Source organism: Scomber japonicus, chromosome 12, assembly GCF_027409825.1.
Source record: "Scomber japonicus isolate fScoJap1 chromosome 12, fScoJap1.pri, whole genome shotgun sequence".
In the NCBI taxonomy this organism is placed as follows: Eukaryota; Metazoa; Chordata; class Actinopteri; order Scombriformes; family Scombridae; genus Scomber; species Scomber japonicus.
Window position 1 is genome coordinate 32,716,927 of NC_070589.1, and position 18,593 is coordinate 32,735,519.

Here is an 18,593-nt window from a genome sequence, read left to right on the forward strand (position 1 = left end):
ATGAGTATGAGTATGAGTATGAGTATGAGTATGAGTGTGTGTGTGTGTGTGTGTGTGTGTGTGTGTGTGTGTGTGTGTGTGTGTGTGTGTGTGTCTAAAGTCTAAAGTCACATGTTCCTTCACTCCAGAAGACGGTGGTTATCTTAGCTTGTTTTTGGAAATGGTGCCATAAAGTAAAGATAGTGATAAGATAGTAAACCTCTCTACTTGAAACCAGATGAAAAGAAGGATTTTATTCAGTTTATAATTTAATAATTTCATGACTGGGCCTGATAGAGTTTAAATATGTTTCATTTGCTGTTGTTAATGTTAAATATTATAGTTTTCTTTAAGACTGAGTTTGGGTGACAACTAAGAAAACTTAGAAGCAACATGAATCTTTATTAAATATTTATTATAAACTATTAATGGTTTAAAACTAGAATAAACATTTCAACTTCTTCTGATGTTTATTCTGATTAGACTGAATGTAGTTTTTCATATGTGTGTGTTCACATTATGATAAAATGATAGTAAATTACATCTGTACTAGAAAAGGTGGAGAAACTTTAACTGTGATGGTTCAATAAATCAATCACAGCTGTCAGAAACAATAAAAACTGTTTTAAATGTGAGTTAAAAGAAGATAAATACTGAAAATTGTAAAAACATGAACTTTGCACTTTGAATGAGATCCTGAAATGAAGACAGAAGAAAATATTGAATTATTAAACTTTATTTATTGTGTAAAGCTTCAGTTTGTTCACACATCCAATCAGTAAAGTCTGTTAAATGACTCTTGTTCAATGATTTCATGTTCAGATTCATTTCAACCACACAATCAATCACAGAATGTCAGCTATGTACAAGAACTTAATAAATGATCTACTTATTGATTAGTATCATGATTATTATTGTTTTATAACACTTAATAACACCTGATTTATATGTGACATTGGACAACATGCATAACTATGAATGTAAATGCAACAATACATTTCTTTACTGATTCACAAAGTCATGAGAGCAAAATATGTTTGATAAAGGAAGGTCTGATTTTTCTCTGTTAAGACCGATGAGATGGAAAAGAAACAAGAGCACAAAGTTTCAGTTTCCATGTTGAGAAAAGCAAGTTTGTGTTTCTATATATGAAGAAAATCATCATGAGCAGTGATAGCCTCTCTGCTGAAACACACAAGCAAGAAAGAGCATCACATAAAGAAACTCAAATATTTACATAACATAACAACAGATGAGAAGATGTTAAAGTTGTCCATCAAACTTGATTGACAGCTGATCTCTGTGCAGCACAGAAACACCTCAGCAAAGAGCTCTCAGCAACAATGACAGAGACTAAATAACTGACTGTCCCTCAAATGACTTCTGACTATTTCACTTTACACAACTCAGCTGTGTCTCCATAATTTAAAAGTCTAACTCCAGCATAGAGAGGCTGAGTGAATGTGGTCTGGACTCTGTGGAGGAGAGTCATGGTTTCAGAGACGCTGTAGAAGGACAGAATACCTGCTCTGTGATCCAGGTACACTCCGACTCTGGAGGAACGAGGACCTGAGAAGGGAGTTTTAATGTTGTTGAACCAGAATTCATAACTGTTGTCACATCTTAAAGCCCAAGATTTGTCATTGAGACCAAATCCACCTTCATTTGTACTTGCTGCTCTCTTGATATTCTTGTATGCAACTGCTACACGAACTCCTCCTCCGCTCCACTCCACCTCCCAGTAACAACGTCCAGTCAGACTCTCTCTACTCAGGACCTGATACCATCCAGCGAATCTGTCTGGATGACTAGAATAAGACTGTTGTTGACTCGTGTATGTTGCTTTTCTGTTCCCATCAGATAATAACAGCCATGTGTATGCTGTGTTTGGATCCAGAGTGATTTCATGTGAATATCTCAAGAACCCAGCTCTGGTCTTGGGCTCTGGTCCTGACAGTAAAACGTCCACTTCAGTCACTGTCAGTGAGATGTTTGTCCATTCCTCCCTCAGGATGTCCTGTAGTTTATCTCTGAGCTCTGACACAGCTGCTGTCACATCCTCAAAGTATCTGAGAGGACGGATATTGATGCTGGATGAGTCTGTAGGTTCACTGAGTTGTGACACTGAGGGGTAGTTGTGTAGAAACTGGTTGTGATCCTCTGTGTGTGAGAGCTGCTTCAGTTCAGCGTCTTTCCTCTTCAGCTCAGTGATCTCCTGCTGCAGCTTCTCCTGAAGCTCTTTGACTCCACTCACTTCAGTTTCCTGCTGGGATCTGATCTGCTGCTTCACATCAGAGCTTCTTTTCTGGAGGAGACGGATCAGCTCAGTGAAGATCTTCTCACTGTCCTCCACTGCTTTATCAGCAGAGCGACTGACGGCCTTCACTTCCTGTTGAAGCAGCTTCACATCTTTCTCTCTGTCCTGGATTCTCTGCTGGATGTTTAGTCGACTCACCTCGAGCTCTCTCTGCCTCTCAGTCCTTTCTGCTGCAGCTGGGACTGTGTCGTGGCCTTTATGTTCATCCATAGTGCAGAGATAACAGATACACTTCTTATCTGTACGGCAGAATATCTTCATCACCTCATCATGACGAGAGCAGATGTTCTCCTGGAGCTTCTTGGAGGGGTCGACCAGCTTGTGTTTCTTAAATGAAGGTGATTCATAATGAGGCTGGAGGTGATTCTCACAGTAAGAGACGAGACACACCAGACAGGACTTGAAGGCTTTCAGCTTCCTCCCAGTGCAGACATCACAGGCCACATCTTCAGGTCCAGCATAGCAGAGATCAGCAGCAGCAGCTTGGAGTCCAGTCTTCTTCAGCTCCTCCACTATATCTGCTAACATGGTGTTTTTTACCAGGACAGGCCTTGGTGTGAAGGTCTGTCTGCACTGAGGACAGCTGTAGATTTCCTTCTTATCCTCTTCATCCCAGAAGTTGTTAATACAGCTCATGCAGTAGCTGTGTCCACAGGGAATAGTCACCGGATCCTTCAGTAGATCCAAACAGATGGAACAGCAGAATTTAGCTCCGTCCAGCTGAGCTCCTTGCTGCGCCATTTCACCTCTCAGTAACAATGACTGTCTGAGTTTCACTTTCTGAGAAGTGAAACTAGTTTGAGCTCTGATCTAAACAGCATGTGCTGCTTCAGTAAATGTAGGCTGGCAGCTCACCACATGTTGGTTACACCCATCTTCAAACTGTAGATCTGAAGGGGAGGGAACAAGGAAATATGTGGACCAATCAGAGCTTGTTGTGTTTGAGAGCAGGAAGAAGACGGAGGAGTTATCAAGCGTTGATTCATTCCAGGAAGAGGAGCGGTCTGAGAGAGATACTGAGTGTTTAACCCTTTTTATACAATGAAGCTCATATCTTATTTAAAAACACTGCTCACCTGCTTTCTGGTGGCAAAGTAATGTTGGGAGTTTGTGAGTGATCTAAAGAATTAACATTAATGAATCTATTGTCTGCAGTGATATGTATATATAATCTATAGTTACTTGATCATTTGTTAATGGTGAACAACAGGAATTCATGGAACATCCTGCATTAAATCATCATGCATTAACTGTGATTTACTTAAATATGTGTTATGAACCCTTATTAGAAATGTTACTGTATATTTTATGTGTCACCACTACATTTATTGTTTTGTCCCCATAAAGCAGTTAAGCAGAAACTTTGATTACTGGATGATGGTTTAATTATTGTTTCTACAGCATCTTTCTACAGTGTTGCTGTAAATGAGACATTATATTTTTATATATTTGCCTGCAATTATATATTTGTTTCATTTAGTCATTTTATAACTGTGTACTTGGTCTCTGAGTGATGTTATTTCTTGTTGCTTCTCTTTTTGACTTTTATTTTCTTGTATTTATATGCTACGTGAAACTTTTTGTAACATTTGTTGTGAATGGTGATATACAAATTTTTATATTTATTAATTTATTTTAATGGTGAACAGTGGAATATATTTCCAACTCAGCACTTCTCCATTGTTCATGATCATTGCAGGATGACAGAAGTATTTATTCCATTAATCACAGTGACATCAGAATAAATATCAGCCTATAAAACAGTCTGTTGCTGCAGAGCTGGTTGATTTTGGTTTAAAGACATTTGTTCATCTTGTCATTCACATAAAGCTTCACAGAAACTTCCTGTAGCTGTAACAGATTCAGGTTCACAGATAAAAACACAGTCAGAAAACTACTTTAGTCAGCTTTCATTAAAAGGCAGCCATCCAAGCCCTGAACCTCCTGACAGTCCGGCATCTGAGGAAACAGGTTCAGCTCGTCTGATCCGTCCCAACACGCCTTTACAACACAGATCAGACGACACTTAGCCCGACATAAACACACAGCACTCACAGCACGGCTGATACTCAGTCAGATCTACCATAAGATACCATAAAATGAACTTTATTGATCCATGAAGAGAAAGAGGGTCAATGCAGCAGACGTGAAGGAAAGAGTCTAAATAAGATTCAAATCAAAGTTGAAACAGGACTAAAAATCTGAATAAAACACCAGAAAATAAAACTATTCTCTTCTTATATTAATATCTTTTACAGCAGCAATTCTAGGATATATTACAGTTCATCAGTTGTTCATGTTGAGACTCAAACCCAACATGCAGTCTTAGGCAGTAGTAGCCAAACAGTGGTTCATGGGCCAAATGTGGCCGCCCAATAAAGATATTTGGCATTGTAACTAAAGCTGAGTTTTCCCCCCCCTCATAGATGACATCACTAGATAATGATGTAATCACTCAGGCTCATATGAATCCCAATAGATATGACTTGTTAATATCTTATATATTGAGCAGATGATTAGTTTGATAATGACGTCATTTTGCTGATTTGTGGACAACAGATTTGTGTCATTTATGGCACTTTGAAGTCATGAAGCGCTCTACCGTTGTGTGGATAAATCATGAATTAGTGCCTCGGGGCAAGACGTGCTATGACTTTTGGTGTTGAAATTCCAATTTTTCCCAAAGTTATTCCCAAAAAAACCGGGAGATTTCTCCATTTGGAAATGAATGGGAATTTTTTGAAAAACGTACAAATTTTCACCTTTTTACACCATTTTTCAGAGTCACCTCGCTCTCTCATACTTGCAGGTAGAAACGTGATTCAAACTTTAAGACGGAGGAAAACTTGTGCTCTGGAAAAATACCAAACTGTTTTTACATAACATGTAAACTTTTCAAACGATGAGCAGTCAAACGAGGAGTGGAAATCACTTTTCTACAAAGTTAGAGTGGAAGCGTCAGTTAGCTTGAGTGTGAGAAGTAGTAAAAAATAACCTTCATTTTCATTTTTAACTCGAGCTCAAGGCCAAACCGTGAAAAGGAGACAAATAATTTTTTGTCAAATTGTAGACATAGGTGTTGGGAATCATAAAATGTGACGTTTACAGGCGGGGTCTACACTAAATTTAAACGGGGGCCCGAGACCGGTGGCAATACATGTCTCACTCCTCACTGACTCTAATGTAATCGTCTTTTAAAAAAAAAAAGAATCTCACTCTGTGTTCACACTGAGCTTACTCACTCATTTTAAGGAATATCTGAATAAAATAAACACTGTCAGAATCTGCCGGCTTCTGTGTCTCTCACGGTGTTTTCGGTTTTTGGACAGGAGTTACGGTTTTCTCACAGTTTGCAATTGTTCGGGACCTTGTCAGAAGCCAAATTCTTCAGAATGTTGAGAATATTTTCCAAGCAGATTCGCAAATCGCCGTAGCAACCGTAGGGCCTTAACTTCCCTTAGCAACCTGTCGCTGGGCAGAAACTGAGCTAACTTTTTGTGATTGGCTAATTCTATCTGTCTGTCTGTTTTGCCAGTTAACTGAGCTAGCGGCCGAGCTAGTATTGATACTCTCTCTATATATATACACATATGAATTATATTGACACTCTAACTGCTCAAATGCAGGCTGGTGTGTGTGTGTGTGTGTGTGTGTGTGTGTGTGTGTGTGTTTGTACACACTGTGTTGTGTGCTAACAGGGTACATGTGAAGTGTAAAGTGTTGTAGTGTAGTCTTAGAGTTAGTGCATGTTGCTACTGCCTTGTGCTCTGTGTGCTACTCTCTGCTTATATCTACTGTTACACTTGATATTGACTAGTAAAATATACTTAATACTTTTTTAGATTAGATTAGATTATTTTTATTTCGAATGCATGACAGATGAAGAAACAAAAAACAAAACAAAAACAGCACATAAAAAATGAAAGCACAGTGTTCTCACCGAAAATAACCAACCTACACCCGACAGAACTGTCAACCACATTCGAAAGGGAGTGGGAAGAAGTCAAAACTTATTGAATCCCACCCCCACCTCTCAAATCAGTGCTTGCCAGCTCCCAATCCAATCACCAATTCACAAAATCCTACAATTTCCTACCAACACCATAGGCAATGTCAACATTCACATCCATACCCACTGTTATCAACACCATAAATCATTGCCACATTTCTCAACCTCCTCCACCAAAAATAGCCACATACATACATACATATATACACATATATACACATCCCCATATATACATACACATCCACACATGTACACAAACAAACATAGATAGACATACTTATGTACAAACAACATAATGCCACAGTAACAGTTACTTAGTGTTATATGATCATGGTGACTTTTGAACACTGGAAATAAATGGTGTATTCGTCCCGGCAGTAGCCCCGTGGCACTCAACATTTCCCTAGAATTTTCATCGTCATGACATCATGTTTGGAGCCAAAACCAACAAATGTGTGTGTGTGTCTGTGAGTGTGTATGTGTGTCTGTGAATGTGTGTGTGTGTGTCTGTGTGTGTGTGTCTGTGAGTGTGTATGTGTGTCTGTGAATGTGTGTGTGTGTGTGAGTGTGTGTGTGAGTGAGTATGTGTGTGTGTGTGTGTGCGAGTATGAGTATGAGTATGAGTATGAGTATGAGTATGAGTGTGTGTGTGTGTGTGTGTGTGTGTGTGTGTGTGTGTGTGTGTGTGTGTGTGTGTGTGTGTGTGTGGGTGTCTAAAGTCACATGTTCCTTCACTCCAGAAGACGGTGGTTATCTTAGCTTGTTTTTGGAAATGGTGCCATAAAGTAAAGATAGTGATAAGATAGTAAACCGCTCTACTTGAAACCAGATGAAAAGAAGGATTTTATTCAGTTTATAATTTAATAATTTCATGACTGGGCCTGATAGAGTTTAAATATGTTTCATTTGCTGTTGTTAATGTTAAATATTATAGTTTTCTTTAAGACTGAGTTTGAGTGACAACTAATAAAACTTGGTCAACTTCTTCTGATGTTTATTCTGATTAGACTGAATGTAGTTTTTCATATGTGTGTGTTCACATTATGATAAAATGAAAGTAAATTACATCTGTACTAGAAAAGGTGGAGAAACTAACTGTGATGGTTCAAATAAATCAATCACAGCTGTCAGAAACACTAAAAACTGTTTTAAATGTGAGTTAAAAGAAGATAAATACTGAAAATTAATGTAAATATAAAAGGAATTACCTGAAATTGACAATACCATGCTGTTGTTTTACCTTCATCATGACTGAACAAAACATCTTCACATCCAAACTTGACCAAATTTAATGTTTAAAACTATTTTTCCAGTTTTTTTAGGCCTGTGTTAGAAATCCTCTTTATTGACTGAATGTACAAATAAAATCTGAGTTAGTTAAAAGCAACAAGTGATAGAAAGCTCTGCTCATTTCTCTGTGATGAAGCTGTTTTAATGATTAAAGCTGAAAGTTCAGAGACTGACTGACAAACATGAACTTTGCACTTTGAATGAGATCCTGAAATGAAGACAGAAGAAAATTTTGAATGATTAAACTTTATTTATTGTGTAAAGCTTCAGTTTGTTCACACATCCAATCAGTAAAGTCTGTTAAATGACTCTTGTTCAATGATTTCATGTTCAGATTCATTTCAACCACACAATCAATCACAGAATGTCAGCTATGTACAACAACTTAATAAATGATCTACTTATTGATTAGTATCATGATTATTATTGTTTTATAACACTTAATAACACCTGATTTATATGTGACATTGGACAACATGCATAACTATGAATGTAAATGCAACAATACATTTCTTTACTGATTCACAAAGTCATGAGAGCAAAATATGTTTGATAAAGGAAGGTCTGATTTTTCTCTGTTAAGACCGATGAGATGGAAAAGAAACAAGAGCACAAAGTTTCAGTTTCCATGTTGAGAAAAGCAAGTTTGTGTTTCTATATATGAAGAAAATCATCATGAGCAGTGATAGCCTCTCTGCTGAAACACACAAGCAAGAAAGAGCATCACATAAAGAAACTCAAATATTTACATAACATAACAACAGATGAGAAGATGTTAAAGTTGTCCATCAAACTTGATTGACAGCTGATCTCTGTGCAGCACAGAAACACCTCAGCAAAGAGCTCTCAGCAACAATGACAGAGACTAAATAACTGACTGTCCCTCAAATGACTTCTGACTATTTCACTTTACACAACTCAACTGTGTTTCCATAAGCATAAAGTCTAACTCCAGCATAGAGAGGCTGAGTGAATGTGGTCTGGACTCTGTGGAGGAGAGTCATGGTTTCAGAGACGCTGTAGAAGGACAGAATACCTGCTCTGTGATCCAGGTACACTCCGACTCTGGAGGAATAAGGACCTGAGACACGAGTTTTAATGTTGTTGAACTGGAATACATAACGGCCATTGTAATAATATAAAGCCCAAGATTTGTCATTGAGTCCAAATGCACATTCATTTGAACTTCCTGCTCTGCTGATATTCTTGTATGCGACTGCTACACGAACTTCGTGCCAGTTCCACTCCACCTCCCAGTAACAACGTCCAGTCAGACTCTCTCTACTCAGGACCTGCCACTGATTAGTGAATCTGTCTGGATGACTAGAATAAGACTGTTGTTGACTCGTGTATGTTGCTTTTCTGTTCCCATCAGATAGTAACAGCTTTTTGTATGCTGTGTTTGGATCCAGAGTGATTTCATGTGAATATCTTAAGAACTCAGCTCTGGTCTTGGGCTCTGACAGTAAAACGTCCACATTAGTCACTATCAGTGAGATGTTTGTCCATTCCTCCCTCATGATGTCCTGTAGTTTGTCTCTGAGCTCTGACACAGCTGCTGTCACATCCTCAAAGTATCTGAGAGGACGGATATCGATGCTGGATGAGTCGGTAGGTTCACTGAGTTGTGACACTGAGGGGTAGTTGTGTAGAAACTGGTTGTGATCCTCTGTGTGTGAGAGCTGCTTCAGTTCAGCGTCTTTCCTCTTCAGCTCAGTGATCTCCTGCTGCAGCTTCTCCTGAAGCTCTTTGACTTGACTCACTTCAGTTTCCTGCTTGGATCTGATCTGCTGCTTCACATCAGAGCTTCTTTTCTGGAGGAGACGGATCAGCTGAGTGAAGATCTTCTCACTGTCCTCCACTGCTTTATCAGCAGAGCGACTGACGGCCTCCACCTCCTGTTGAAGCAGCTTCACATCTTTCTCTCTGTCCTGGATTCTCTGCTGGATGTTTAGTCGACTCACCTCGAGCTCTCTCCGCCTCTCAGTCCTTTCTGCTGCAGCTGAGACTGTGTCATGGCCTTTATGTTCATCCACAGAGCAGAGATAACAGATAATCTGCTGATCAGTACGGCAGAATATCTTCATCACTTCATCATGACGAGAGCAGATGTTCTCCTGGAGCGTCTCCGAGGGCTCGACCAACTTATGTTTCTTAAATGTAGGTGATTCATAATGAGACTGGAGGTGATTCTCACAGTAACAAGCCAGACATACCAGACAAGACTTGAAGGCTTTCAGCTTCCTCCCAGTGCAGACATCACAGGCCACATCTTCAGGTCCAGCATAGCAGTGATCAGCAGCAGCAGCTTGGAGTCCAGTCTTCTTCAGCTCCTCCACTAAATCTGCTAACATGGTGTTTTTTACCAGGACAGGTCTCGGTTTGAAGGTCTGTCTGCACTGAGGACAGCTGTAGATTTCCTTCTTATCCTCTTCATCCCAGAAGTTGTTGATACAGCTCATGCAGTAGCTGTGTCCACAGGGAATAGTCACCGGATCCTTCAGTAGATCCAAACAGATGGAACAGCAGAATTTATCTCCGTCCAGCTGAGCTCCTTGCTGCGCCATTTCACCTCTCAGTAACAATGACTGTCTGAGTTTCACCTTCTGAGAAGTGATACTAGTTTGAGCTCTGATCTAAACAGCATATGCTGCTTCAGTAAATGTAGGATGGCAGCTCACCACATGTTGGTTACACCCATCTTCAAACTGTAGATCTGAAGGGGAGGGAACAAGGAAATATGTGGACCAATCACAGCACGTTGTGTTTGAGAGCAGGAAGAAGAGGGAGGAGTTATCAAGCGTTGATTCATTCCAGGAAGAGGAGCGGTCTGAGGAAACAGGTTCAGCTCATCTGATCCGTCCCAACACGCCTTTACAACACAGATCAGACGACACGTAGCCCAACATAAACACACAACACTCACAGCACGGCTGATACTCAGTCAGATCTAACATAAGATACCATAAAATGAACTTTATTGATCCATGAAGAGAAAGCGGGTCAATGCAGCAGACGTAAAGGAAAGAGTCTAAATAAGATTCAAATCAAAGTTGAAACAGGACTAAAAATCTGAATAAAACACCAGAAAATAAAACTATTCTCTTCTTATATTAATATCTTTTACAGCAGCAATTCTAGGATATATTACAGTTCATCAGCTGTTCATGTTGAGACTCAAACCCAACATGCAGTCTTAGGCAGCGGTAGCCAAACAGTGGTTCATGGACCAAATGTGGCACCCCATAAAAAAAATGGCGTTGTAACTAAAGCTGAGGTTTTCCCCCCTCATAGATGACATCACTAGATAATGATGTAAACACTCAAGCTCATATAAATCCCAATAGATATGACTTGTTAATATCTTATATATTGAGCAGATGATTAGTTTGATAATGACGTCATTTTGTTGATTTGTGGACAACAGATTTGTGTCATTTATGGCACTTTGAAGTCATGAAGCGCTCTACCGTTGTGTGGATAAATCATGAATTAGTGCCTCGGGGCAAGAGGTGCTATGACCTTTGGTGTTGAAATTCCAATTTTTCCCAAAGTTATTCCCAAAAAACCTGGGAGATTTCTCCATTTGGAAATGAATGGGAATTTTTTGAAAAACGTACAAATTTTCACCTTTTTACACCTTTTTTCAGAGTCACCTAGCTCTCTCATACTTGCAGGTAGAAACGTGATTCAAACTTTAAAACGGAGGAAAATTTGTGCTCTCTCGAAAAATACCAAACTGTTTTTACATAACATGTAAACTTTTCAAACGATGAGCAGTCAAACGAGGAGTGGAAATCACTTTTCTACAAAGTTAGAGTGGAAGCGTCAGTTAGCTTGAGTGTGAGAAGTAGTAAAAAATAACTCATTTTTAACTCGAGCTCACGACCAAACCGTGAAAAGGAGACAAATAATTTTTTGTCAAAATGTAGACATAGGTGTTGGGAATCATAAAATGTGACGTTTACAGGCGGGGTCTACACTAAATTTAAACGGGGGGGCTGAGACCGGTGTCAATACCTGTCTCGCTCCCTATTGACTCTAATGTAATCGTCTTTTTTAAAAAAAAGAATCTCACTCTGTGTTCACACTGAGCTTACTCGCTCATTTTAAGGAATATCTGAATAAAATAAACACTGTCAGAATCTGCCAGCTTCTGTGTCTCTCACGGTGTTTTCGGTTTTTGGACAGGAGTTACGGTTTTCTCACAGTTTGAAATTGTTCGGGACCTTGTCAGAAGCCAAATTCTTCAGAATGTTGAGAATATTTTCCAAGCAGATTCTCAAATCGCCGTAGCAACCGTAGGGCCTTAACTGCCCCTTAGCAACCGTAGGGCCTTAGCTGCCCTTAGCAACCTGTCGCTGGGCAGAAACCGACCTACCTTTTTATGATTGGCTAATTCTTCCTGTCTGTCTGTTTTGCCAGTTAACCGAGGTAGCGGCCGAGCTAGTATTGATACTCTTTATCTATATATATACATATGAATTATATTGACACTAACTGCTCAAATGCAGGCTGGTGTGTGTGTGTGTGTGTGTGTGTGTGTGTGTGTGTGTGTGTGTGTGTGTGTGTGTGAGAGTGTTTGTACACACTGTGTTGTGTGCTAACAGGGTACAAGTGAAGCGTGAAGTGCTGTAGTGTAGTGGTTAGAGTTAGCGCATGTTGCTACTGCCTTGTGCTCTGTGTGCTACTCTCTGCTTACATCTACTGTTACACTTGATACTGACTAGTAAGATATACTTAATACTTTTTTAGATTAGATTAGATTATTTTTATTTTGAATGCGTCACAGAAGAAGAAACAAAAAACAAAACAAAAACAGCACATAAAAAATGAAAGCACAGTGTTCTCACCTAAAATAGCGAACCTACACCCGACAGAAAATATACTGCACTGTCAACCACATTCGAAAGGGAGTGGGAAGAAGTCAAAACTTATTGAATCCCACCACCACCTCTCAAATCAGTGCTTGCCAGCTCCCAATCCAATCACCAATTCACAAAATCCTACAATTTCCCACCAACACCATATGCAATGTCAACATTCACATCCATACCCACTGTTATCAACACCATAAATCATTGCCACATTTCTCAACCTCCTCCACCAAAAATAGCCACAAACATACACATATATACACATCCCCATATTTACATACACATCCACACATGTACACAAACAAACATAGATAGACATACTTATGTACAAACAACATAATGCCACAGTAACAGTTACTTAGTGTTATATGATCATGGTGACTTTTGAACACTGGAAATAAATGGTGTACTCGTCCCAGCAGTAGCCCCGTGGCACTCAAAATTTCCCTAGAATTTTCATCATCATGTGTGTGTGTCTGTGTGTGTGTGTGTGTGTGTGTGTGTGTGTGTGTGTGTGTGTCTAAAGTCTAAAGTCACATGTTCCTTCACTCCAGAAGACGGTGGTTATCTTAGCTTGTTTTTGGAAATGGTGCCATAAAGTAAAGATAGTGATAAGATAGTAAACCTCTCTACTTGAAACCAGATGAAAAGAAGGATTTTATTCAGTTTATAATTTAATAATTTCATGACTGGGCCTGATAGAGTTTAAATATGTTTCATTTGCTGTTGTTAATGTTAAATATTATAGTTTTCTTTAAGACTGAGTTTGAGTGACAACTAAGAAAACTTAGAAGCAACATGAATCTTTATCAAATATTTATTATAAACTATTAATGGTTTAAAACTAGAATAAACATTTCAACTTCTTCTGATGTTTATTCTGATTAGACTGAATGTAGTTTTTCATATGTGTGTGTTCACATTATGATAAAATGATAGTAAATTACATCTGTACTAGAAAAGGTGGAGAAACTTTAACTGTGATGGTTCAATAAATCAATCACAGCTGTCAGAAACACTAAAAACTGTTTTAAATGTGAGTTAAAAGAAGATAAATACTGAAAATTAATGTAAAAATATGAACTTTGCACTCTGAATGAGATCCTGAAATGAAGACAGAAGAAAATATTGAATTATTAAACTTTATTTATTGTGTAAAGCTTCAGTTTGTTCACACATCCAATCAGTAAAGTCTGTTAAATGACTCTTGTTCAATGATTTCATGTTCAGATTCATTTCAACCACACAATCAATCACAGAATGTCAGCTATGTACAAGAACTTCATAAATGATCTACTTATTGATTATTATCATGATTATTATTGTTTCATTCACAAAGTCATGAGAGCAAAATATGTTTGATAAAGGAAGGTCTGATTTTTCTCTGTTAAGACCGATGAGATGGAAAAGAAACAAGAGCACAAAGTTTCAGTTTCCATGTTGAGAAAAGCAAGTTTGTGTTTCTATATATGAAGAAAATCATCATGAGCAGTGATAGCCTCTCTGCTGAAACACACAAGCAAGAAAGAGCATCACATAAAGAAACTCAAATATTTACATAACATAACAACAGATGAGAAGATGTTAAAGTTGTCCATCAAACTTGATTGACAGCTGATCTCTGTGCAGCACAGAAACACCTCAGCAAAGAGCTCTCAGCAACAATGACAGAGACTAAATAACTGACTGTCCCTCAAATGACTTCTGACTATTTCACTTTACACAACTCAGCTGTGTCTCCATAATAACCAAACCAAAGTCCAGCATAGAGAGGCTGAGTGAATGTGGTCTGGACTCTGTGGAGGAGAGTCATGGTTTCAGAGACGCTGTAGAAGGACAGAATACCTGCTCTGTGATCCAGGTACACTCCGACTCTGGAGGAAACAGGACCTGAGACGGGAGTTGAGATGCTGTTGAACCAGAACTCATAACTGTTATTGTAACAATGTAAAGCCCAAGATTTGTCATTGAATCCAAATCTACATTCATTTGAACTTCCTGCTCTGCTGATATTCTTGTATGCAACTGCTACACAAACTCCTCCTTCGCTCCACTCCACCTCCCAGTAACAACGTCCAGTCAGACTCTCTCTACTCAGGACCTGATCATAATAAGTGAATCTGTCTGGGTGACTAGAATAAGACTGTTGTTGTTTTGTTAGTTCTGCTTTTCTGTTCCCATCAGATAATAACAGCTTTGTGTATGCTGTGTTTGGATCCAGAGTGATTTCACGTGAATATTTTAAGAATTCAGCTCTGGTCTTGGGCTCTGATGTCCATTTCTCCTTCAGGATGTCCTGTAGTTTATCTCTGAGCTCTGACACAGCTGCTGTCACATCCTCAAAGTATCCCAGAGGACGGATATTGATGCTGGATGAGTCTGTAGGTTCACTGAGTTGTGACACTGAGGGGTAGTTGTGTAGAAACTGGTTGTGATCCTCTGTGTGTGAGAGCTGCTTCAGTTCAGCGTCTTTCCTCTTCAGCTCAGTGATCTCCTGCTGCAGCTTCTCCTGAAGCTCTTTGACTCGATTCACTTCAGTTTCCTGCTGGGATCTGATCTGCTGCTTCACATCAGAGCTTCTTTTCTGGAGGAGACGGATCAGCTGAGTGAAGATCTTCTCACTGTCCTCCACCTCTTTATCAGCAGAGAGACTGATGGCCTCCACCTCCTGTTGAAGCAGCTTCACATCTTTCTCTCTGTCCTGGATTCTCTGCTGGATGTTTAGTCGACTCACCTCGAGCTCTCTCTGCCTCTCAGTCCTTTCTGCTGCAGCTGGGACTGTGTCGTGGCCTTTATGTTCATCCATAGTGCACAGATAACAGATACACTTCTTATCTGTACGGCAGAACATCTTCATCACCTCATCATGACGAGAGCAGATGTTCTCCTGGAGATTCTTGGAGGGGTTGACCAGCTTGTGTTTCTTTAGTGGAGGTGCATCATAATGAGACTGGAGGTGATTCTCACAGTAAGAAGCCAGACACACCAGACAGGACTTGAAGGCTTTCAGCGTCCTCCCAGAGCAGAAATCACAGGACACATCTTCAGGTCCAGCATAGCAGAGATCAGCAGCAGCAGCTTGGAGTCCAGTCTTCTTCAGCTCCTCCACTAAATCTGCTAACATGGTGTTTTTTACCAGGACAGGCCTCGGTTTGAAGGTCTGCCTGCACTGAGGACAGCTGTAGATTTTCTTCTTACCCTCTCCATCCCAGAAGTTGTTAATACAGCTCATGCAGTAGCTGTGTCCACAGGGAATAGTCACCGGATCCTTCAGTAGATCCAAACAGATGGAACAGCAGAATTTATCTCCGTCCAGCTGAGCTCCTTGCTGCGCCATTTCACCTCTCAGTAACAATGACTGTCTGAGTTTCACTTTCTGAGAAGTGAAACTAGTTTGAGCTCTGATCTAAACAGTATGTGCTGCTTCAGTAAATGTAGGCTGGCAGCTCACCACATGTTGGTTACACCCATCTTCAAACTGTAGATCTGAAGGGGAGGGAACAAGGAAATATGTGGACCAATCAGAGCTTGTTGTGTTTGAGAGCAGGAAGAAGAGGGAGGAGTATCAAGCGTTGATTCAACGTTGATTCAAGCAAGTCATTTGGCGACTTCTTCATTCAGTTAAACTAAGTCTGTTCAGCTGCTGCTGGAAAGGCTGCGAGCGTGAATCAAATGAGTGTGTCTTTTTACACAAGTATCTGTAGTACTGCATGACTCAGGCAAGACTCAGAAGAATATGCTTGTACTTCTTAATCATAGTGCGATGTGTTGATTGATCGGCTGTGTTGTGTGTTACCGGCGCAGCACGCGTTATGTTTTTGCGCAACGTGTCGGAGGCAACTGTGATTGAGTACACTTGGGTTTTGAGGTAATGTAAGTGCGGGCCAGCGGGGGACGGTAGGGACGGGGGGGACATTTGCTTTGAAAGACAATGGGACAGCACTGTAACCATCCCCCTCAACCCATCACCTTCGAGCTGGACACCTCCCCCACCAAAAATCAAGATCAAGACACTGTTTGTGCTCCCACTGTATCCAGCACAAATGCTACTGTATGTGTGGTTGAGTTTTCAGTTTTACATATTTTCTAAGTGAGTGAGGTGTGTAGTTGTAGATGTGTGTAGTGCCCCCACTCCGTCCAGCACGTATGTGTGGTTGAGTTTTCAGTTTTACACCAATAGTTAATTAACTAGTTAGTTACAGTAATAATAATAACAAATCTGAATTTAAACTAAATTTGTCTGACTTATATTTATCTTTTTCATATAATTAATGCTTATTCAACTCTGGCCCATATCTGTCGCGGCATCTGAGCGCTCTTTCTCAGCCTTGCACAGGCTGAAAACCTGGCTGCTCAGCACCATGACGCAGGAGATATTTGGCCATTATGAAAGCTCACAGTGACCCCTCTCAGAAAATAGCTCCGACGTCCATGAACACTATTCTGGTTGTGAATCTCTGTGCGTGATTTGTGTGACAATGGAACCAAATGGCTCATTAAGCCCAAACAAAAAGTTGAGCAATGATAATGCTAATAAGGTGGCTGGGCTTACCTGGCTTAAAGCACTGAATAGACCAGGGTTGGCTGGCACAAATGTGCTGTATAATTGCACATCATCAAATACAGTCCCGTTTTTGCCATTTCGTATTATTTATCTGAGCCTAAAATTAAAATACAATATTTTCGTTTTTTGTGTTAGATTCAAAACAAATAACACAATAATCAGTAGTCAGTAAGTTATTTAATTTTTTGAATTGATTCGATGAATTTCGGAAGACCTCAGTAAAAATTCATAAAACATCAGAATGTGGGCTACTTTGTGACAGAAGCGCCATTTCCTGGTCAAACCCGGTTACAATAAATAAGTAAGTTGACAGGAAAAGATAGACACGCAGGACTACTTGTGGTTCCTAGTATCTCTAAAAGTAGAACAGGAGGCAGAGCCTTCAGCTATCAGGCTCCTCTCCTGTGGAACCATCTTCCAGATTTGGTCCGGGGGGCAGACACCCTCCCTACATTTAAGAGTAGGCTTCAAACTTTCCTTTTTGGTAAAGCTTATACTTCGGGCTCTTTGAGTTCTTAGTTTATGCTGCTATAGGCTTAGACTGCCGGGGGACTCCTATGATGCACTCAGCTCCTCTCTCCTCCTCCCTCTCTCTCTCTATCCATCCATCTATATCCATTAACATTCATGTACTATTAATGCATTCAATAAGTTAAACTTGTTCTGGTCTCACAGGTAATCTGGGCCTGTAGACGTCCGGATGACAGATTCCAGTCCCGGACCTTCTAGCTTCATTGTTGATTTTCATTGTGCTTCTCTCCTCTATCCTTCCTCTCTCTCTCCTCTTCCTCTCTCTCTCCTCTCCTTCCTCTCTCTCGTTCCTCTATCCTTCCTTTCTCTCCTCTCAACCCAACCGGTCGAGGCAGATGTCCGCCCACTTCTGTCTGGTTCTGCCTGAGGTTTCTTCCTGTTAAAAGGGAGTTTTTTCTCGCCACTGTTGCTCATGTGGGAATGTTGGGTCTCTTTCAAGTTAAATCCTGAGGAGTTCGGTTTAGAACCTGCTCTATGTGTAAAGTGCCTTGAGATAACATTGTTGTGATTTGGCGCTATACAAATAAAGATTGATTGATTGATTGATTGACATCCAGGAGAAGGAGGGGGAGGGGGTCGCTCCAGCTGCTGGAACTTGGCTGGGAGTCGGCTGCTATTCAGCTGGCTTTCAGCTTGGAGGGGAACTTTGAAGTGGCTACTACTGTATATATAATCTATAGTTTTTAAATCTATATCTTTATATCTAAGTTTTTCAAATGATAAATATTTATTCATTAAAAACACTTTGAGGAAGTCCATACAAATCATCATATTTTCTAGCTCTGGTTGCAAAAAGGATCTATTGCAGGTATTGTTTGACGGTTTATTTTGGTCAATAACTTAAAAGGCATTGAGTACCGATACACAGCTGTCGTGAGAGAGGGAAGTTTCCAGTGAAGGAATAAATTAAACATGCAATTACATAACATGGAAACTCAATCACAAGTGTCCCATTATCCCGTATTCATCTTATACGCATCCGTACGCATCTGAATAAAGCTTCAATAATTGCTTTTAATTTAATAG

The 18,593-nt window shown here is 39.9% G+C and overlaps 3 protein-coding genes across 4 annotated transcripts; all 3 read right to left on the reverse strand.

The window, feature by feature from the left end:
* Positions 1-1,330: 1,330 nt before the first annotated feature.
* Positions 1,331-3,037, reverse strand: LOC128368647 (tripartite motif-containing protein 16-like). 2 transcript variants are annotated; one of them, XM_053329504.1, is made up of 2 exons: positions 1,958-3,037; positions 1,331-1,915 (listed from the first exon to the last, which is right to left on the reverse strand). In XM_053329504.1, the coding sequence occupies exons 1-2, from the start codon at positions 3,035-3,037 to the stop codon at positions 1,367-1,369; spliced, it is 1,629 nt and encodes a 542-aa protein (XP_053185479.1). In that variant the 3' UTR covers positions 1,331-1,366. The 2 variants fall into 2 exon arrangements, with proteins under 2 accessions (XP_053185479.1, XP_053185478.1); XM_053329503.1 differs by having other exon boundaries at positions 1,331-3,037.
* Positions 3,038-8,494: 5,457 nt separating this feature from the next.
* LOC128368672 (tripartite motif-containing protein 16-like) lies at positions 8,495-10,165 on the reverse strand. Its single transcript, XM_053329532.1, has one exon. The coding sequence runs from the start codon at positions 10,160-10,162 to the stop codon at positions 8,495-8,497; it is 1,668 nt and encodes a 555-aa protein (XP_053185507.1). The 5' UTR covers positions 10,163-10,165.
* Positions 10,166-14,169: 4,004 nt separating this feature from the next.
* On the reverse strand, positions 14,170-15,809 carry LOC128368652 (tripartite motif-containing protein 16-like). The gene has a single exon (XM_053329509.1). It carries the CDS (start codon positions 15,807-15,809, stop codon positions 14,181-14,183), a length of 1,629 nt encoding a protein of 542 aa, XP_053185484.1. The 3' UTR covers positions 14,170-14,180.
* Between the last annotated feature and the right edge of the window lie 2,784 nt (positions 15,810-18,593).

Excerpts from the sequence above, each read along its gene's own strand:
- LOC128368647 (XM_053329503.1), bottom strand. The coding sequence starts at position 3,037 with ATGGCGCAGCAAGGAGCTCAGCTGGACGGAGCTAAATTCTGCTGTTCC.
- LOC128368672 (XM_053329532.1), bottom strand. The coding sequence starts at position 10,162 with ATGGCGCAGCAAGGAGCTCAGCTGGACGGAGATAAATTCTGCTGTTCC.
- LOC128368652 (XM_053329509.1), bottom strand. The coding sequence starts at position 15,809 with ATGGCGCAGCAAGGAGCTCAGCTGGACGGAGATAAATTCTGCTGTTCC.